The following is a 22,918-nucleotide window of genomic DNA, read 5'->3' on the forward strand; positions in this document are numbered from 1 at the left end:
CGACTGGAAGCCGTCGAAATGTGGGTGTGGAGAAGAATGGAAAGAATTAGTTGGGTCGAGCGGAAAACGAATGATAGAGTGTTAGAAATGGTGAGTGAGAAAAGAACACTTTAGATATTATTAGGAAGAGGAAGAGAAACTGGTTGGGACATTGCCTAAAAAGAGATTGTATCATGAGGGACATCCTAGAGGGTATGGTGACGGGAAAGAGAGGGAGGGGGCGAAGGAGACTACAATTAATGGATGATATTAAAACAGAAAGATCATACGCGAAGACGAAGAAGTTAGCGGAGGACCGTGGAGCATGGAAGCTTCTCAGCTGCGGCAAGTGACCTGCCAATAAAGGCAGAATACCTATGAATGAAATATTTGAAGTACAATTTTTCTCAGTCTTCTTTAATGATATGCATGTGTTTATCATTGGCTTTATTGTGACAGGGACAAATATAATCGGTGTTGCAAGGGACACTAAACACAACGTCACTTAACCATAATATAGAAAGCTGTTTTGACTATCTTTTAAATATTAGTTGTTCAATGAGTTATTTCATGCTCATGTTCCGTATTGTACGCTATTGGAGGACCTAAGAAAAATAAGAAAGAAGCAAATGAGTAACTTCATCTCACGTTCTGTATTGTATGCTGTTAGAGAACCTAAACAGAAATATGAATGAAGCAATATATATTTCCTTGTCTTTTGGATGAATTGGAAATAGTAACAAAAATCTTAGAAAAGCAAAAGATACATATTAAATTATGTTTAAATTTCTTAATTGATAATGGTAAGTTAAAAGTCAATTTTAAAATATACTGCATTCAAGTCAATTTGAAATAGAACCTAAGGGAGAAAAGTCAAATATATGAAAATTCATTCTTTTTCGTAATCAATTGGTGAAAATTATCCATGGATTGTAATATTGAAAATATCTTGGCCTGAATTGGAATAGCTACTAATAGTGGTTTCTGTGAAAGACGCTTACCCTGGTTGGCAATGAGCTGCTGTTATAACGTATTTGTTAGTGATAAGCACGCCACCACATTTGTTTTTCGTGAAGAGACCAAGCCATGTTGATTCCCGTACTAATACCTGCCATGGCCATTCACCAAACGTTGAAGGTTTACCTCCAACAATCCTTCCGGTTTTCTTGACTAATGGTCGAATTCCACACTCTGAAAAATATTTTAAGGTTCATGAGCAGCTAATTACTTTCTAATACTTGTCTTAGATGCAAAAATAGTAACACATATAGTGACTACAAAAGTGGAACTAAGAGTAAAAACAAATCTAATGAAAAGTAAAAACCAAATCACTGTAATAAGTTCCCAGCAATATATTTCGTTTGTGTATGTATAAGATAAATAAACGTTACAAGTTACGAAAATAAATAATTTTTCTGTTCAATTTTAGGATTGAAAATCATTTTATTAAAATAATTCTTTTTAGTTTATTTTCCGTAATGACTGTTCTAATTCCGAACTTATTGACCAATGATTACTATAGAAAGTTATCTTAGATACAGTATAAATTCGTTACTTAAGGTATAACTTGTACATTTTAAAAGTAAATCTCCTTCAAGTAATTAACTAAAAGATTATCAAGCTAATTCTTGCCAAAATTATTGACCACGAATTCCATTGTATTCTCTGTTATTGAGTAAAATTTCAGAAGACAATTTTGAATTTATCTTAAATCACCTTTAATGTGCTAATTAGGATAAAACATACCATTTCTGTAATCTGAAGTAGTAGTTGAAACAGTTGTAGTTGTTGGAGGAGGAGCAGTTGTAGTGGTGGTGGTGGTTGCAGTGGTGGTGGTGGTGGTTGTTGTAGTGGTTGTAATTCGTTGTGGAGAAGTTGTTAGACTAGAAGCTGCATTTGTGGTTATTCCAGGTTGTGTAGCTTGAGGTTTGGCTGTTGGTCGAGGTCTTAACGTCGTTGTCGGACGCCTGGTTGGCCGTGTTGCCGTTTCGTCAGCAATTGTTGTTGGCCTTACAGGTCTTGTCGTTGTGGGTCTACGAGTAGTTGTTGGACGTCTTGTGGTGGTTGGTCTCCTTGTGGTTGTTGGTCTTCTTGTAGTAGTTGGTCTTCGTGTTGTGGTAGGTCTTCTTGTTGTTGTTGGTGATGTCGGTCTTCTGGTAGTTGTAGGCCTTCTTGTAGTTGATGCTTCTGCGAGGGTAGGACGTCGAGTTGAAGTAGTAGAAGTTGAAACAGTAGTATTTCTTCTAGAAAATAAAACATCTTCAAGGTTCTGGAAGTCATCTTGTAGTGAATCTACAATTTTATCTACAAATGATTGCAATTTTGTATTAAAGTTGCTGTCATTGAAAACAGGAGTTGTATCATCTATGGTAGCTGGTGTTGTCGCTAGGTTGTCACTACTTTGTCCGTTCGTCGAAGCCAGTGTAGCCATAGATATGATAGAAGACGAACCCTGATCGCCATCATTAAGTACCGTTGGTAATAATGTCATCACTAATTGTTCAGTAGAAGGCGATAATGGTTTCGATGAAGTTGGAATAGGATCCATGACAACTGTGGTATGTACCGGTGTAGTCCAGGTAGTGATGTGTTCTGTCGTCGAGGGTCGTGTCGGAGGTCTTCTAGTCGGAGAGGATGTGGTATATTCTGAGCTTAAGGGTCCTAAGACTATAACTGTTGGAGCAGATTCTAACTGTGGTCTGGCTGTCAATTGGCTTGAATGATCAGGGTACTTAATTGGTGGTGGAGAGACTACAGGATGTGGAATACGAGTTGTTGGCTTCGGTTTACTATCAATATTGTTGTCAGATACAGTATAGCTCGACATATCAGAAAATGCAACTGTGGCCGGTCTTTCTGAAGTCTTTTGGCTCGAGGGAGAGGTGGATATTGACACTGAATTTGTAGACTGCGTTGTTGGCCATTTCGACGCTGTAATTATAGCTGGACGCTGTGTGAGTGTGGCTTCACTAATAGTCCAAGAAGTATCTTCGTTGATCGATACCCAAGTCGAAAGTCCAGGACTGGCTTGAGTTGAAGAAGATACATATGGCTTTTGAGCTTCAGATGCATTAAGCATATTGATGATGTGGTTTATGGCTGCTGAGTCAACACCAGGTGGTGCGCTTTGAACACTTTCAGCACTAACTGTAGGTACTAATATCATTTGTTGTGTATCTTGTTTAGCAGGATTCGTAGGAGTTAAAGTGTATGTGTTAGTGCTTTGAGTAGTCTCTACAATAATAGGCTGAGATACAGCATTGTATGTTATGCCTGTAGACGTATTAGATACTTCTCCAGTTGATGATGGCTTTGATTGCAGATAACTATCAGTTAAATCAACAACTGTTGATAGTGTTGGCTTTGTATAAGCAGCATCTGTATCTGCGAAATCATTAAGAGTATTGTCAATCCCAACTGTGGATATGGTTGTCTGAGGTTTCTTAGTCGAAGATGGTCTCTTCGATGGTGAGGGTCTTTTCGTTGATGATGGGCGCTTTGTCGACGATGGGTGTTTAGTGGACGTAGGTGATTTACTAGTAAATGATGGCTTTCTTGATGTTGTTATGAAAGACGTTGTTATTGTCTGTGGAATAACTGAAATTGTACTAGCCTTGATTGGCTTAGTAGTTGCTTTTGTTGCTGTGGTTGTAGTTCGTGTTTGTGTTTGAACGGGTTTGAAGGTAGTTGTCATTCTTGTAGGATTTGATTGCTGCGGTTTGTTGGAAAAGGTAATTAAAGAGATAGGAATAGACGCTGGCGTTGATACTACTTCTGAATCTATGGCAGAGACGGGCCGCTTTGTCACGTCAGTAGAAGATCCCGTCCCTTGGGCGCTAACCCAAGAGAATGTGCTTAAACCTGATGGGCTAGTAGTTGTTGTAGGAATTGAAGGTGATGTCATTATAGTTAAAGACGGATGAGGTCTATATGTGGGTCGGATAGGTCTTCGGCTTGTAAGTGGGAAGAATGTTATCGGAGGAGGAGTAAAATATTCGCCAGGTATTCTTGTGTCATCAACGGTCCCGTTTGGGTTAAGCAGAATAGTCTCACTTTCGAGGCTCGATGAACTACTCTGAATCGGCTTCATGCCGTTTCCACCATTTATTGTTGTTGTGTTCGTTATTACGTTCATCATTATTGTTGGCGAGTTCATTGCTGGTGCTACCAGGGATCCAGCTAGAGTGCTTGACTCCGCATTAGATGTTGACATGGAGACCCCTGCCGGAAGTTGGCAACAGGCTCCGAAGAGAAATCCATCCATGCAAGCAGCCACAACAACTCCTTGTCTCTGATTGCATTCGTAATTAAACATACAGATCCCACGTCGACCATCAGTAGATTTACATTCTCGTGGCACAATTCTATAACCACCAAACATTCTTTGACCTATAAAAGAAAAATAATAACCTATATTAACCTTTCCATGTAAACAAATATTCTCCGCACGTACTTTAAAAGTTGGCTAAGGAATTATTAGTATTAAGAATATCAATAGCAAAGAACCATAAATATAAGAATGTCACAACGGTCTTGATGTGACAATTGTTTCGTTAATAAACCTTCAATCTTTGCGTCTAAAAGTTATTGTAAGTTTTATATTTAAAAAATAGGGCATTTTTCTAACTTCTCAGAACGCACAAAGCAATTTTCAAATCTAATTTACTAAACAATGCAGTAATTAATTTTCAACAAAAAGAAACTGCATTTTATGGTCAGTGGATACATGCTTAAATAAAACAGTATTAGAAGCTCATTTCTTTCACATTCACAATATTCCAAACTCCATCAACGTTTGAAGTGAGGAGCACGAAATTTCCTGTGAATTTCTAGTCACCGTCAACGATAATATCCAAAGCGTTAATCTCTTCAAGAAATGAAAAAGACCTTAACATTTAACGTTAAAGGATATTTAAATCATTCGATCACTCTCAAATCGTAAGATCAGCTATATATTATAGGTGAATTACGTTGATATGCCAGGGCGATAAAATGACAGAAATATAAGAGAAAAAGTACTGATAGTTGAGTATATAGTTATTATTTTTCTAGATTCCTCTTGAATTGCTCTTTTTTCTGTTTTTCATTTCGATTACACATTATATTCCTAAAAGAAAAGGTTGGTTTGCTAAATGTAATTTCCTTATCTTCTTAACTAATTTCTCAGACTTAGTTGTGAAAGTAAATTTCTTCTGGATTGTTATAGACAAATATTATCACGGTTTGATTCCATGGAACTAACAACATAAGAGTTACACGAAAAATTTATTATTATATGATAAATTTTACAATTATTAAAGGTCTCTGTTCAACCCTTGAACATCAATGCAACATATTTCATATATTGAGCTTCCTCCTCTTTTATACAATACAAGCAGAGAACATTTAAGAATATACAGTATTAAGAAATGAAATTGCTTTCCACAAATTATCTTACTCTTACAAAATTAGTTGCTCCTTCCTAAAAATATTTTCCTGATTTCATTATGGTACACGAAATCTATGGAGAGAAATATATTACTTGAACTCCTTGATATACACACATGAAACTTCATATATAACAGTTATTTGATATACAGAATAATAATGAATAATAATCCCTCAATTATTTTCCAAACTTTATTGGAAGGAAAGCAGAAAGGGGACAATTAAAAAGGGCAGATGATGAGGTAGGGGAAGTTGGTAAACATATGCTATGCTAGAGCATGCTAGCTGCACATGCTCAAAGTTTGACATTTGGAACTTTTAGTTCAGAACAGGGAGTGAGCATCGAAATTTTAATATTACAGTATTACCTGTTCCACTTCAATCGTTATACGGAATCACTGAAATTATGAATGAACTTAATTTTTGATACAGGATATCAACATATCTTTTACTTGTGCGAATTTGGAAACTTCTCAGAAATGTATTTACCCCCTTAAAATATTTGAACCACCGTCTGATTCACACCCCAAGTTATGATTTAGTTGGTATTTATAAAGGTAACCAAGAAAGTTCTGTCGCTTTTTCACCCACCACCTTCGAACATCGATATGTCACCTAAGACGTGACTGGAAGATCAAAAATAGTTCCCATCAGCAACGACGAACTTCTGCCAACGTTCTGGAGGGCCATGGTTTCCATCGCAGTAGAAATTGGTGGGCCGTGGAGCGAAGAAGGTACCAAGTGAATTTTGCACCTCTACTAGGTATTTAAACTGGCGTCCTCTAAGGTGATTATCCAAGGAATAGAACAGGTGATAATCGGACGGCGCAATGTCCGGGGAGTATGGCGGATGCAATAGTGTTTCCCATCCACGTCGTAGAATGGTGTCCCAGGTCATTCTAGCAATGTGGGGCTTACCGTTGTCCTGTAACAGGAGGACCCGTTCGTGGAGGACCCGTGGGGCTTACCGTTTGTGATTCAGAAGTGCTGGCTCCAAAATCTTGAGTTTTTCTTGAACAAGGCTTAGCTGCTGACAGTACACAGTTGCATCGATTCTCTGACTAGCTGGTAGCAGTTTCCGATGCAAGATGCCGCTAACAATCCACCAAACACACAGCAGGATCTTCTTCTGGTGCAGTGCTGGTTTCGGCTGTTTTGGAACCAGTTCATGGGATGCTAACCAATGATGACGGCGCCACGGAGCTTCGTACAGGACCTACTACTCATCATATGTCAACATCGTGTCCAGAAATGTGTCCTTCCTCAGACGAGACAGCAAAGAAACACAGGTGTCTGCTCACGTTGCCTTCTGCACCGAAGTCAAATTATATGAGACCCATCGATCCAATTTGTAGTGCTTCCCAAGTTGATGAAGGTGCTGCAAAATGGTTTCTCCACACACACTGAATTGTACTCCAGTTCCTCACATGTATGGCAACTGTCCGCCTCAATTGCTGCCTGAAGATCTTCATTTTGTACATGTGTTGATCTTACGGCACGTGGTTAGTCTTCGAGTATTTCGCCACCGTCCTTAAACTTATTAAACCACCACTGCACTGTCCACGTAGTCACGACACCTCCACCAAAGGTACGGCATATCTTCCCCCCTGCTGCAGTGGCGTTTGACCCCAGTTTGAATTCGTACAGCATACACGCCCTTATAACGCTCTGTGGAGGTCCCATGTTCTTTCTGTCCTTACGCAAGTTCGCGGTGTAACTGAACTGTCACAACCAGATAAATGTTGGATATATCCACACCAACAACTGACCTTCGCCTTATCTCCATCCGCATTCAACTGACGGTGCGAGGCCAATTGAACACAGACCTCCACAAAAAGCGACAGAACTTTCTTAGTTATCTTTACACATGTACTCAATTGCACGCAGGTAATCCTTCAGTCAATCGTTTCCCTCATAAGTTTGGGAACTACAGTTTACATACGAAAACGCAGTTCTCTTTCTGTATCCCTTTTCTCTTCATTCATATTACTGACGTGAATTGAACAGCTCAGTAGAAAACCAGTAACATTCAATCAAACCTGTCTTTCAGAAAAATTTTCAAAACCCTATTTTTTGCTCAAACTATGTGTTGCACACACAACATATTTCTTTTAAAAATGTAGGAGTATAGAAACAATCAAGAGTAAGTGTTCAGAAGCTAAAATAAAAGTAAGAAAATTAATTATAAATAAAATATGTTGAAATATTGTTTTTCTCTTCTAATTTTTAAACTGAATTTAGAAACCATGAAATAAACATATACTTAAAGCGCAAAATCCTGAATGGTATGACAATCAACAGTAATTGAAAATATAGAAGTATCCGAAAACGTAAAATACGTTGCTGTAAGTAAAGTATGAAGTTTCAATTTAGTGTCTATGAATCTTCGTTGCCATTGTTCGCTGCGTAAACAAAGTTCTATATTCATCAGAAACATATTGCATCTTGGAGATGTATCGTAGTTTCAGGTGTTTAACAGCTTACCTTGCCATTGTATACGTGTTTTGGTAGCCTTCAGGGCGTCTTATATGTCTACTATGTACAGTAGATGTCTGTACATACTTATGTTGAATTGCTTACCTTTTCTTTCCATGCTGTTGATTGATTTCTTAAAATGGATTTACGAGCAGTTTCTGAAGCACAGAATCTGATAATTTAGTGTTTTTAAAACTGCATACTAGTGGCTATTTTGAATCAATTCCAAAACATCCTATATATAGCTCAATCAGACCAGTATTTATATACGAGTCACATGGGCCTGGATCCAGGCCCGGGCGGTAAATTTTCAGAGGTGGCATATCTGGTTACGAAGCTGGTTTTGGAAAAATGTGATTAGTCTATTTGTTAGTATTAAAGCAAGAAGAAGAAATTTTTCCTAGTGAAATTGCAGACATTGTTGAACTAGTTAACTATAGTTCGAAACTCATGGACAACATTATGTCGTATTTTCTGTAGACTGGTATCGATTGTTTTTAATGATTTATGCTTTGATTTTGTATCCTAGAGCTATATCCGGCACCGAAATGAATATAAACCTTCCCAGATTAATCAGATATACACATTTAAAGAATAAAAGCCAACGACTTCAAACTGAATTATACAGAGGTTTTATACATCATCATCATCATAGGTATTCTGCCTTCATTGGCAGGTAACTTGCCGCAGGAGAGAAGCTTCCATGCTCCACGGTCCTCAGCTAACTTCTTCGTTTTCGCGTATGATCTTTCTGTTTTTATATCATCCATTAATTGTAGTCTCCTTCGCCCCCTCCCTCTCTTTCCCGCCACCATACCCTCTAGGACGTCCCACATGATACAATCTCTTCTTAGGCAATGTCCCAACCAGTTTCTCTTCCTCTTCCTAATAATATCTAAAAGTGTTCTTTTCTCACCCACCATTTCTAACTCTCTCATTCGTTTCCCGCTCGACCCAACTAATTCTTTCCATTCTTCTCCACACCCACATTTCGAAGGCTTCCAGTCGATTTTCATCACCTTTACGTAATGTCCACGAGGTTTTATACAAGCTGTAGAAAATTTTATAATACAAAAAGTATGATACATGCAATTTTCGCCAGTTACTTCCTTTCAAAAGTTTTGACGCCGTTCCTGCTTCAGTAGGGACATATTACTGAAAGCATGTCTTGTATGCAGCTGAACAGGCTTTCTTCCAGAAAGATTTGTCCCGGGGAGGAGAATCAAAGAGTGAGGGTGCAGCATTGGAATACTATTTGCTAAAGATGTACTCAGCAAAGAGTGACTGGTAATCGTAGTTTTATTCATCTCAGCTTCGGAGACGGTTAAGAGTTAATCAATTCCAAGGAACACTCAGCATATGCGCCTGGAAGAAACACTTCAACTAAAGAACGTGAACTTGTCCCGTTCTTTTTATCCATTTACCGGTATAGAGCACAAATCATCAGGAAAGAAGATGTGTCTGAAACGTACATAGTCACTATTTATTATTGAAGTTGCATAAAATTATAACCTATTTTCACTCCATTTGCTAATTTCAATTTTGGAACGTTGAAAAAAGGAAAAAGAAAAACTAAAATTAATCTAATACGTATTTTCTGATAATTGAAAAAGTCCTTTCAGACTATAACGAAACTATTTATGTTTGTGAATAAGGTTAAATTTAAAAAGAACACCCCGAAAATGTATTTATTGTTATGGAGAAATTTCAAATCTAGCTTGAACTTCGCAGCGCACGCGCTCACACATACATACATTATATATAGGAGTGGATTAAGGCTTTTGGGGCCTTGGAACCGACTATTTCAAGGGGGCCCTATGTTACGAATAGTTCCAGCGCATAAATTTTCTTTGCTGCCTTCCACAGCCTCATAGGCTTATCGAACCACCGAGAACTATGCTGTAACATTTTAATGTGCTCCGAGTAAATGCAGCTGATGAGAAGATACCGCGTGCGTAACGAGTGGGAAAAAAATGGCATGGGTCTGAAGCCTATAATATAATAAGTTGATTGCTCTATTCTAGTACTAAACAGAGGGATTTTAAGGGTCCCCCTGAGCTCCTGGCCCTGGAGCCTTAGCTCCATTGGCTCCGCCCTTAATCTGCAACTGATTATATATGGTATATGGAGGAAAAATATATGTTCCCATATTTGTGCCCCGCTCAAGAAAAATCTCGATATGCCCCTGATATATACCACTAGCAGACATATTTCAACACACACACTCTTATACATATGGGGTATAAATTAATGTAATAAACGTCAGGAGGTAATTCCTGACACCGAGTTAAGCAAAAGAGTTCCTATGTACTTATATCATATTTGGTATATTGGCAGAATTTACGAGTATTGAAAACGTGAGAACTGTTAAGTTCGAAACGGTAGATATTGGAAACCAATAAACTTAGAGATGGCCAACTAGGAAGTCGAGAGGTAGCACTGGTGTTCAATACGTAGTTGCTCGGTTCACACACACAGGTTTGTGTTCAAGACTCTAAAATACAGGAGTGTGCTCATCGTGCTTGGCTGGTGAATAGGACAAGTGGCAGTGCTCTACTAAAACATGGTGCGTTGTTCAAGTGCGAACGGACCGACGTGCTATTCGTGGCGTGAAGCGGCACGACTCTATCAGGAACGTTTTCTAAACAGACACCAACCATCATGCAGGATATTTGCAGCAATTTTTCGACGCGCCTGTGAAACAGGGACCGTACTACCTACCCACGTGGATGCTGCTCGAATCTTTTGTGTAAGAACACCTGGTATGGACCAACATGTGCTAGAAGCTGTGGACAATGAGCCAGGCATGTGTACGAGGGAACTTAGCTATAAATGTATGTAGATCATATAACTGCCTGGCGTATATTACGTAAAAATATTTGAAACGTCTTATTAGACAATTATTTTACATTAGACAAAAAGTGAACAATCAGAGCTTTCTAGAATACCCAGTGCATTATAAAATAAGAGGAACGTAATCCGAACATATCGATCGATTTTGCTAGTTTTAAAGCTCCAGAGAGGCGAGTGAGAGCCAGTACCTTACAGTTGGAGATAATTAAGAAGCGATTAACTTCACGTGTCTTGCCATTTCTCTTGAAACTCCCTTGTAAATCTCAAACTAAGGAACAAACACTAAGACATTCTCAAATTGTGTGTTGTGAAAATATCAATAGGCAGAGTGAACTTCACCATATGTACAGTCAACAGTAAAGGTATATCTCCCCTGATGGCTATAACTCCATCCAGTACATTTTTTTGATATCGCGAGCGGCTGGGCAGATGTAACTCGACTTAAATTTAACATTTCAACTAGGACATGACAATCCATAAACCTGTTGAATAATGAAACAGGTTTTTCTTGTGGAGTGGACACACGAAGAAATTTCTCGATTTTAAGATTTATTTCTAACGTTTGGAACGTGTTGTTCAATGAGTGCTATATCTCAAATGATGATATAATTCGTTGTGTGTAAAATACTTCACTATATACTGCATATGAGAAGAAAGAAAAAATAGTGATCATACCTGTGTTAGAAAAGGTTAAAAGAAACTGAATATATTAAATCTGGAACAATTCAAGGAAAGAAGCTTGTAAATCTGTGATCATATTTGCTTAATTTTTTAAATTCATGGCTCTATTGAGATTCCCCATTATTCCAACATATTTTCCTTCTAAAAGGGAAATCTTGCTTATAATACTGAGTATGGACTGAAATTGATATTCAAGCATGTTAAAATGTTGAAACCTGTGGGGATTCGTATCCGGGCTGCCTGGATAGAAATCCAATGCGTTAAGCACTAATATACGCTGATCATTTTCTTATGTTGTACAAAAGCTATTAGCTAGTTAAAAATCTTTCATGTAAGTTTACACGATCCATTAAGATCTGTGTGAAGAGCCGATCATTAGTTGAGGTTATTAATTTTCTTCATTAAACTTTATCATTTAGATCAGTGATTCTCAAAGTGGGGTACACGGACCCCTGGTGGTCCGTAGGACATAGCCAGGGTGTTGGCGATGCCTAAAAATTGAAACGTGTTATAATAAAATGAAACTCATAGCTGTTTTACAAGAAGTATTTTGTTTTCATTTACAAAAAAGAAAGCAATTAGAAATTATAATTATGTTTGTAAATTTAAATGTTTTCCTACTTTACTAAATTTCTGCCCTGTGAGTATGAAGAGTTGTCTAAAAAAGGCATTGCTACATTTCATGCCTTTCCCTACCACTTCCTTATGTGAACAGACCCTTTTCTCTTCTTTGCAGTATTAGACCCTGAAAGCAAAATGGTTTTAATGTGGAATCGGACCTAGATTAATAGTGACAAAACTTATTCCGGATTTCAGTGCAACTATGGAAAAACAGAAAGAATTTCATTCCTCATATTAGTGATCCTACGTTTGAGAACATTGCTTATCAAGAGAATTTCCTTTTAAAAGAAAGAAAGAAAGAAAGAAAAGTACATTGATTTTCAGTCTTGAAAGTTACTGTGTTTTCAATTGAAATTTCGTTCACTAGGAAATAATCATGTATCTTTAGAATAAATTACTTATTGCAACATTTTTTCTTGATCTTATTCTTGTCAGTGGTAATTCTAATCAGTATAGTTTTTAATACCATGTGAAATTTCAGATAGCATTGAAAGGGGGTCCGACGATCACTTTCCGAATGCATAAGGGGTCCGCGTTATCGGAAAGTTTGAGAAACACTGATTTAGATAATTGTTATTATCATTCTATCATTTCTTTATTAGTATTAACGACCATTCTAACTTCATAATATGTTTTACACTAGCTGTTGTGACGTAAAAGAAACTGTGACTTGTGCGGAAAATACAATTATGCATTGCAAGAGACGTAACTTTAAATTATTCGGCCCAAACTTAGTCGTATCTAATTGTAAATGAGTCCTAGGGTGGAACAGAAAACTACTTTTCAAAAGAATTAAATATCGTTCAAAATACTCAATCGGTTTTGGAAGAACAGTTTGTTAATCGTACGTTAAAATTCTAGAGTGTTTTTGTTTTCTTCTAATCATAAAATGCAATAGCTGAAAGTAACAGATTAAGTACAGATTGACGCAGGGAAAACAGGAAATTTTAAAGGTTAGAATTGACAACACTGTAGTGCTAGCTGTTCGGAACCGATGCGTAGTTGTTTCGAACGCGCTGCCATTTAGTAATCATGCAGCATTGCAGTGGTGCTGGACGTACTATCGTTGTGAGAGCATTTTACAAGCATGGTGATAGTGTGACCGCTGCGCAAAGGGTATTTCGACAAAATTACCAGCTAGGACTCATGGACGTTTTCATCTGCTCCATGTGATTACAATGTGAGTGCGTAATTTTGAAGAAACTGGCTCAACCTTGAAAAAGAAGCTTCCATGTGGCGTTAGAACCATAGGTTCCCCAGAGAAAATTGCGGCTGTTCGAGTTTTCATAAAAAGAGTCCTCTCCTCTCCGTTTGACAACAAACGTCTGCGCTAGAGATTGGGAGACGAAGCGTACAATGAATACTGCACGAATTAAATTCCACCTATAACTTTCAGATTGCGCAGAAATTACATCCACGAGACTATGTGTCGAGTAGGGAGTTCAGTGATCCAGGGTTGACTAAAATCAACGAGGATACTAATTTCCTTACCAATATGGGTGTCAGACGAAGCCCACTTCCACCTTAACAAATACGTTAACAATTAGAATTTCTGTTACTGGGCACAGGAAAATCCTTCTGAGCTTCATGAGCGTTCATTACACAGCGCCAAAATTATAGTATAGTGTGCTCTATCATGTCATGGTGTCACTGGCCCTTACTTTCTGAACGTAAGAATGACATTACAAGAACAGTAACAACTACTCGGTCTGTTGATATTCTTGAAACATTCTTTACCCCGAGACTTCAAGATCTTAATCTTAACATTGAAAACACGTGGTTTCTGCAGGACGGAGCCACGTCACATACTGCTCGACAATCGAAGTAAGCCATTCTCTAATTGCTTGGAAGTTGCGTCACTTCAAGTAACGGTGGCATTCCATATCGTGTGAGATCCCCTGATCTTAGTGTGTGTGAAATTTCTTCCTGTGGGAGACATCTTAAAGGCAAAGTGAACCGTACACTTCCTGCAACTATCCATGAACTGAAACAGAAGATTGAAGATGAAATCATTCCCGAAAGACATGCTACATAGATTATTCCGGAGTTGCCATAACAGGATATTAGAATGTGAATGCCAAAAATGAGCACATCTTTCTGATGTCATCTTGTAAAGTAAAGAGACAGTTTCTGACATTTTGCAATGAAAACATAAATGTCATACTGCATACATACATTTTCGTCACTAAAAGACGTTTCCGTGTGTTTAATCGTGCAAAGTACGTTATTTTACTTCTAAATTTCCTTTTACATTGCGCCAGCCTGTATTTGATTATTCTATTATTATCTTGTTAGGTACGAGGTACCAGGATTCAGTTCTCAGTATAAGCTCATGTGATTCAGGTTCTAGATTGAGTTTTGGGTCCACGTCTCAAATAGATCTACTGCTGAGAAGGACGCTAAACTCTAATTAACCAACTATTACCTTCCAAGTTGTAACATAAAATCATTCTGCAATGTATTCTAAAATAAAATAGTTTATTTTTTTCTTCTTATAACATTTGTGGAAATGAATGAAGAAATATTTACGTTGCTCTTATTGTAATTACCATGTATATGAGAGATTTCATCGGGAGAATGGTGCTTAACTCCAAAGACGAGTAGTGTTTTGCATTTATATCGAGTACTTTAAGGTAAACTCTTATATAAAACAAAGTGCTGGAAATTAACATTAAATTTCAATTAATTAACTAACTAACTTAACACAGTAACCAATATGGCACCCTGCGACGTAGATAAGAAGAGTAATATCTATAGGTGGAAGAAATGAACAATAAGTGGACCAAAAATGTACAATAGCAAGAAACGCCTTATTTAGAGTGCCATTGAATTCATTTGTTAAAAAGATAAATGAGTAAGAATGGTCTGCGGCTTGGTTTATATTATTGAACTACCATATACCAAGGATTTAGACACGTTGAACTGTGTCATAGTAGTTACTATATGAAGCATTGTATTCTGGATGCATACATAATATTTTTGTTTTCCTGTGACTGAGTCCGAAGTAAAGTCCGGGCAGGAAAATTTTTGTCCACGAGCTTTCACGTCGAAAATGGCCTGAAACAAGGAGAGGCGTTGTCGCCATTATTATTTAACTTCGTTCTGGAATACGCTATAAGGAAAATCAAAGATAGCAACCACAACCTTGAGTTGAACAGTATTCACCAGGTTATGGCATATGCAAATGATGTAAATTTAATAGGGGATGATAGGAGAACAATAGAAAGAAATGCAGAGATCTTATTAAACGCTTGTAGAGACATGGGTTTAGAAGTAAATGCAGATAAAACTAAATACACGGAAGTGCGTCGGGACCGTAATACGGCAAATTATGGATGTGTCAAAATATTAAATAATACTTTGATAAAGTGGATAGTTTCAAATATCTAGGATCAGTATTAACAGAGGAAAATCATATTCACGAAGAAATTAAATGTCGACTAAAAGCAGGGAATTCGTGTTACTATTCGATTCAAAATCTCTTGTCGCGAATTCTATCGAGGAATCTGAAACTTAAAATATAGAAAACGATAATCATGCCTGTTGTTCTGTATGGTTGCGAAACATGGTCGCTTAGTCTGAGGGAAGAACATAGACTGAAAGTATTTGAGAACAAGATCCTGAGACGAATATTCGAACCCAAGAGGAACGGGAATGGGGAATGGCGGAAACTTCATAACGAGGAACTACATAATTTAATTTATACGGTTTACCCAACATTGTTAGGGTCGTCAAGTCTAGGAGGCTTAGGTGGCCGGGTCATGTAACTAGAATGGAAGAAAGTAAAAATGCTTTCAAAGTCTTGACTGGAAGACCAATCGGAAAACGACCATTAGGAAGACCTAGGTGCAGATGGGAGGACAATATTAAGATGGATCTCGCAGAGATTGGAATACACAGTAGAAACTGGATGCAGTTAGCTAAGGATAGAAGTCAGTGGACAGCTTTTGTGAACGCGACATTGAACCTCCGGGTTCCATAGGCCATAGAGTGAGTTAGTGACTGAGTTGCACTTTAGAAGTTTGTTGATACGAGGTTAATAAACGTTTTAGACAATTTATGTCGGCCGGATTTTGTAAAAATAATGGGAGTTATCGACGTAGCTTTGTACAGCTATTTTGGTATTGTAGACAGACACAACGCATTCATGAGTGGGGAAAGGGACAAACTGAATAATAGACCTGACATTGGATCACCTTGCAAAATACCATCAATGATGTTTATTGGGTTACTTAAACTACCATTAACTTTAATTTTTTGTCAGTATGTGTCCTTCGTACAAGAGAAATAAAGGAGGACCCAAAACCATATTTCTCAAGGACTTTGAATAAGTATTCATGTTTAATCCTATCAAAAGCTTGAGAGTAATCTGTGGCTAAAACAGGAACGGGTGAAGGAGCAGTATATTCGTTGTAGAAAATGAAATCTCTAATATTTCATAAAACCTTATAGATCGGATTATTTGACCAATTGACCGGATTATTCGTGGAGTAAGACAGCTCGTTAAAATTTTTAAATCCGTACACAGAAGCGAAATAGGTGTTAAATCGGTAACACAGGAAGTGCGAGAATATTTAGGCACTAAAACTGTAACACCTATGCAGAGAGACTCACATAGAACAGTAGCTTCCCTGTATTCATTGAAAAGGTTTTTAAGAAAGGGTGCTAATAAAGCGATAAAGGTTATACAGAATTCTAGATTTAGGGAATCAATCCCCGTAGATTTTCCACGTCGGCCAAAAGCAACGGCTGATTTAACCTTTTCTACTGTAAATGGACTAGATAGATATTCTTGATCCTGATCGTATAATACTGCAGAAAGGTAGTTGAGAATTTCAGGATTGTCGCAGAAGGAAGTAGGCTTGGCATATGTCTGTCTATACACGTGATCTTGAAATCTTTAAGCTGAGATATAAATTTCTGCTTTCCCCGCATAGTGTAGTTTCTAAGTCGTCATATTGATGTATTTTACTGCGCGTTGTGAAACCCTGGATGCGGCACTTGTGCATGGCTAATAAGTAGGCTTTGATTTCTTGAATTTCAGGTCGAAAATTGCCATCTTGAAATTGTTCTTTCGTGTAGTCTCTTAAGCGATTGGTGTAATATTGACACTGAGTACAATATGAAGCATTCCTATCTCGACCATATTGTTGAGTAGCCACTCAAAACTTCGGTTTGACTCACTTTTCCCAGAAATTCACAAGGGATCCTTTGTAATATTGATGACGGTGGAAAAGAGCTGCCATTCTTCGTGAATAAGATAGATGTAGTTAGGCTCCTGTAGGATGAAGGTATTAAAATACCACAATCCACTTCGTTTCAAAATTTTTGAGACGGATAGATCGATGGTCATTTTAACTGTCAGGTAATACCACAATCCACTTCGTTTCAAAATTTTTGAGACGGACAGATCGATGGTCATTGTAACTGTCAGGTAGTCACTAAAGTAGGTGGGTATAATTTGTTCATCACGAACCTAATGAAGAAGAGATTTACTGATATAGAACCTGTTCAATCGAGATGAAGACAATCCAAGCGTGAAAAAAGCATGTCCTGAAAGTATGGGCCACACATCTACTAGGTCATAAGTTGCTATTAGTTGACGTAGAGCACATGAAATGAGGGTAAGCATCGATGGGGGAAAGAGTACACTTATAATCCCCGGCAAGAATACATGGGGAGCGACCATTATGCAAAACAAGAGGGAGTTCAGTGGCAAGGAAATTATTTCGTTCCCGTTTATATGAAAAACCAGATTTAGCATAGACAATGCACAAACGAATATGTTGTAAATCTCCGGCAGTAATACGCTCACTGGGATGTTGTAGAGGTGCCACAAAATTGAGATCACTGCGGCGAATAATAGCTGTTCCTGAAGCTGTTTCACTAACACTGGTAACATGTAAATGATTATCTAGGTAGTGGAATTCTGTGACTACAACTTCCTGAGCAAACAATACACCAATTTCTTCTTGATGTATAGTCACTCAGTGCATGGTGGTTAACTAGAGACGTGAATTTGTTTAGATTAATAGTCTGTAAACGAAAGGGAAACATAAAAACCAGAAGAGATAAGAAATATATGCGAGCGTCACAACACATGATAAATAGGAGGTAATATTACTGCAAAAAGAAAAAAAGGAAACACAATACAGTATTATTATGCCACTGCAGTTTTAGGTAGAATCTTTAATTTTGAAGATAAATGAAGATTTTGATAAGAAGATGATTGAAATAACAAGACATGAATTTCCTTACATTTAAGGATGGATTCAAGTCCATATTCCATATTGTCGATCCACGTCTCTATGCTTCAAACGATGAAGAAATTGGCCATAAAAAGAATTGACGTATCTTTCCGTATATTTTAGTTAGGGAGTTAGGATAATGATGGTTATAACCTATCATATTGATTTCGTTAAGGTCTTTCCTCACCAGTGGAAGGTGCGTTAACCTTTCCATTACATTGGATATTGTGAGACCAAATACATCATAAGTCTTTTCGTCCGTAAAACCGGAAATCAATATTCTTCTGTGTTGTATCTTTTCCCACTATGGGTAGATAGATTAATTATTCTTCCATCGCGTAGGTATTATACAGTACTTGATTGTTAGAATCATAATTTCTTAAAAGAAAACATTTTCTAAGTATAAAAAACTTAATTTTTATTGTCCATGAGCACTTTATTGTCCATGAGCATGTCTAATTTCTATTGTCCAGCAGTCTGCCTCAAGCAGTAGGTTAACTGGTAGGCACTCACGACTTCGGTCTGGCCGCGCAGTGGGCCTATCCCACTTCCTTAGAGAATGGGAGTTACATCGCTTAGGCGAGTCAGAATTAGGGGACAAATTCTGACGGTGCACCTCGTGCGAGTATACAACAGCGTATGGAGGAACTACGGGCGGGGTGCGATACATTTGAGCGGTACCCGTCCATTAAATAGACCGAACGGTCGCGGGCATGCTCTCCATGCATGCAATTAAGCGTAGCATAGTAGACCACTAGCGAACAATGTCCATGAGCACTAACCTCGCCATGGCCGGTCCCAAGCCCGTGCTGAGAAATGGGGAGGGGACCCCCGCCGGCTTAGTTCCTGCAGCATGCATTGTGACCACAGTGTGGTAGTGGAGGAGATTGGAATATTTCTCAATGCCACGTGTTGACTTAATAGCAGCATGTACGACAGGGAGACAACAACCTACCGGCGGAGGTGAGGCTTCGGCTATCCGCCGAAATGGGCAACTAGGCCGTGCCCTTGGGTGCGGGATACAAGGCTACGTGGTACCTCAACACGTATGAAAGAGCAGGTAGTTGGTATGCCCAAAGTGATCCAACGCATGATGTAGGTACTGCCCTCAAAGAGCGTGTAGTGCGTGCTCTTGGGTCCGGGATGGGATACCTAGTATCCTAACGCACACTCGTACCTCAGGAGCACTGAGGAAGTGGGTAACTCCTTCGTCCCAGGCTTGCGTCTTCACTAGATGCAGGATCCACGACCTTCCCAGGGAGGCCGCCACTTCCAAATGGCTATTATCTTTAAAGGTAGACAGTCTACATCAGCCATTGGGTCTGGTAATGTACGGCGTACTTCTACCGTAATTAGAGGTAGTTCCGTATTGTTTGAACGATCCTACGTGTAGGTGTCCCTTCTAATGGTGGTTTACACGTACCATTGGGTTTCGGACAAGTAGCTTTGCTACAACGTGTACGTGGTACCTAAACACGTAGAAGATAGGTAGCCCCGTATTGTTCGGGCGGGTCTACCAGGGGAGATAGGGGTCCCTAAGGAGACACGGCTCCCAAATGACAATATCTGCCTTGAGCAAACGGTCTACATCAGTCATTGGCTTTGGTAATGTACGGTGTACCTCTACTGTAATTAGAGGAATTCCCGATTTCCTTGGATGACCCTACCGACGGAGAGGGTTGAATTCCTGCCTGCTGGAGACTGAACGGAGGTGGGGGAGGGTCCAATACCAGAAATCTGGGTAACGACTCTGATCCGCGAAAAGGAGAATGCTCTGTATGATATGGGCCGGCACCAAACTCAAAGTGACTTAACACGTACCATTGGGTCCGAGATGAGATACCGTATTATTTCGACGTGACGTAGTACGTCTACACGATAAGGTGTTTGCCGGTTCAACGATAGAGGTAGGCAGGGCCGGGACTGAACAAGTTCCCTCGGCGTGGGGTTGCATTCTGCCGGGCTGTGGTCATACCGTGGGGTTCGGTAGTTTATGGGAGCCAATCCCAATAATCTGGTTAACGGTGAGCATGGGCGGGAGGTGAGCTTGCCTTATAATGCTCGGGCGCCATGCCTGCAGAGGAAGGCAGGACTGGTTCCCTAGAGTCTGCCTCCACCAGTAGGTTAACTGGTAGATACTCAGGATTTCGGTCTGGTCGCGCAGTGGGCGTATCACACCACCTCAAAGAATGGAGGTTACATCGATTAGGCGAGTCAGGATTAGGGGATAAATCCTGGCGGTACACTTCGTGCACGAGAATACAACTTCAGTATCGAGCAACTACGGGCGGGGTGCCTTGTTTGGAGGAACCCGTCTATTGAAGAAACCGAACGGTCACGGGCATGCTCTCCATGCATGCAATTAAGCGTGGAAGTAGTAGACCACTAGCATCAACATGTCTATACATACTGTATGTCTAGACTGTGGTTGGATTCATATTTTTTTGAGATTTCGTTTCGACTTCCGTCTCATTCCCAAATATTTTCTTGTTTCATAATATATCGACTTCATTTTTACATTTAATGGTTATTAAGTTTCATTTTTGTGACGTTTTTACCTTTTAGCAATCATTCCTTAATCTACTCAGTACTTTGATCTCATTATTTCCGGCATGGATAGTATATGCTGTGATTTCCTCTTGTCTTGGAAGTTCAATGTGTTAGTGACTTACTGACCTACTTTCAGTGCGGAAGAGACTGTTTGCGTCATTTAACCTTGACTGCCCTATGTGTTTATGTTTCGCGGTGCTAAACTTTTTATATCTATAATGATGTACTTTCTTACAATTATCACAAAATTTTGGTTATATTCATCTTTTCTAAAATATTTTTAACTAGATGAAAATTTTATTTCCATTCGTTAGCAAACTGTTAGATATTTGCGACTTTGAAATAGAGAAGGGGATGTGAAGATATCGTATCCAAAACGATGAAAGATGTGATTTGAGTAACTTTGTTTTCCTATTTCTGCGAGGTCTATCTTAATATTGTCCTCACATCTGCGCCTAGGTCTTCCTAATGGTCTTTTCCCGGTTGTATTCCAGTGAAAACTTTGAAAGTGTTCCTACTTTCTTCCATTGTGGCTACATGATCTTCCCACCTGAGCCTCCAAATTTGATGACCTTAACAACTTTTGGTAAGCGGTATAAATTATGTAGTTCCTCGTTATGAAGTTCCCGCCATTCCCCATTCCTGTTTGTCCTAAGTCTGAATATTCGTCTCAGGATCTTGTTATCAAGTATTTTCAGTCTGTGTTCTTTCCTCAAAGGAAATTACCAGGATTCGCAACCAAACAGAACAGGCACTATTATCGTTTTATATATTTTAAGCTTCAAATGCCTCGACATAATTCGCAACGACAAGAGATTTTGAACTGAATAACAACACCAATTCCCTGTTTTCAGTCGTCATTTAATTTCTTCTTGAATATGGCTTTCGTCTATCGGAACACTAGTGCACAAATTATGTAGACCATCTAGAATCAATTGAATCCAAATTTGTGTTTTGTTTAGTATACAAAGATATAGAAATATATTTTCAATATGAAAAATATATTTCACTTTTACCACATTATTTATTGTGTTCTATCAAATCAAGAATAGTTAATTTTATTTTGTATTTTTAAAGCAAATATCACATAATTATTATATAGATTCACCAACATTACCACTAGAACTCTTTTATCATGATCCCAGCAGGAAAATCTCTTTCCGGTTATAACATTTCATGGATTGCCGTATTTACAAATGTATTATGTATATCGCCTTTACAAGAATGTGCACTTTGTATAATAATGTCCAAATTAGTCATACAATAGATATATACGATGTACCAAATTTCACAGAAGTAAATCCCCACGTTAAGCGGGTTTGCATATCCAGGCACCTAACTATGAAAACATTTACGATCACACACACCCCAATCATTTCACAGATTCAACCTGTTGTATGTAAGTCATTACGACGTAAAATTGAATGTAGTTTATACGAAAAAGATTTCTAAGCATTGCAAGACCTGTAACGCCCAAATATTCACCACAACTTATAGTCGTATCGATATAAACAAACAAACAAACAAAAAAGTGTGGAACAGAAAACCACTTTACTTAAAAGTCTAAAGAAGCTCAGTGAAGACGTACCAACTGGTCGAGCGGTTTGGGTCAATAGTCTACCAATCATAAGTTTATGTGTTCAAACCTTGTAGAAAGTATTCGTTTCCTTTTTTCTTAAAGATGTGTTCCTATTTTCATCAGAGGACTGAGAACATTTCTTTGAATAAATCTTTGGCAACTACTTTTCTCTCAAATTCAATTAGAAGGGAACATTATATGAATTGCAAATATAAAATCCACAGCTGAAAACAAAATATTAATTATGTTAAATATTTCATTACTATCCTTTGATTTGTAACGAAAAACTAATTATAAGCATTGATGATTTCAGAAGATTCTCCCCGGGTAATGGTCAATATATGAACAAGAGAAACTGATAGAACATTATTAGTCCACTTTGAGCATGATCGAAGATATGGCCACGAAGGGGAAATTTATGTCGACAGGGTCTCAAATTCTCCCACAGGTCATGCCCTGATATCATCACTGTTTGAAAGGTTACCTTAACAAATACCTAGGTAGA

General features: G+C 38.4%; 1 protein-coding gene across 4 annotated transcripts in view; it reads right to left on the reverse strand.

Moving 5' to 3' along the window:
- The window catches only part of flz (transmembrane serine protease filzig), a 424,928-nt gene that overhangs the window by 35,265 nt on the left and 366,745 nt on the right, over positions 1–22,918 (reverse strand). For all 4 annotated transcript variants that reach the window (XM_081735523.1, XM_081735520.1, XM_081735521.1 and 1 more), the window contains 2 exons: positions 1,726–4,368; positions 981–1,170 (listed from right to left, as the gene is read on the reverse strand). In XM_081735523.1, coding sequence (XP_081591649.1) covers positions 981–1,170; positions 1,726–4,368 — 2,833 coding nt within the window. The remainder of the gene's footprint in view (positions 1–980; positions 1,171–1,725; positions 4,369–22,918) is intronic.

This window comes from Thermobia domestica, chromosome 13 (assembly GCF_964235325.1).
Source record: "Thermobia domestica chromosome 13, izTheDome1.hap1.1, whole genome shotgun sequence".
Classification (NCBI taxonomy): Eukaryota; Metazoa; Arthropoda; class Insecta; order Zygentoma; family Lepismatidae; genus Thermobia; species Thermobia domestica.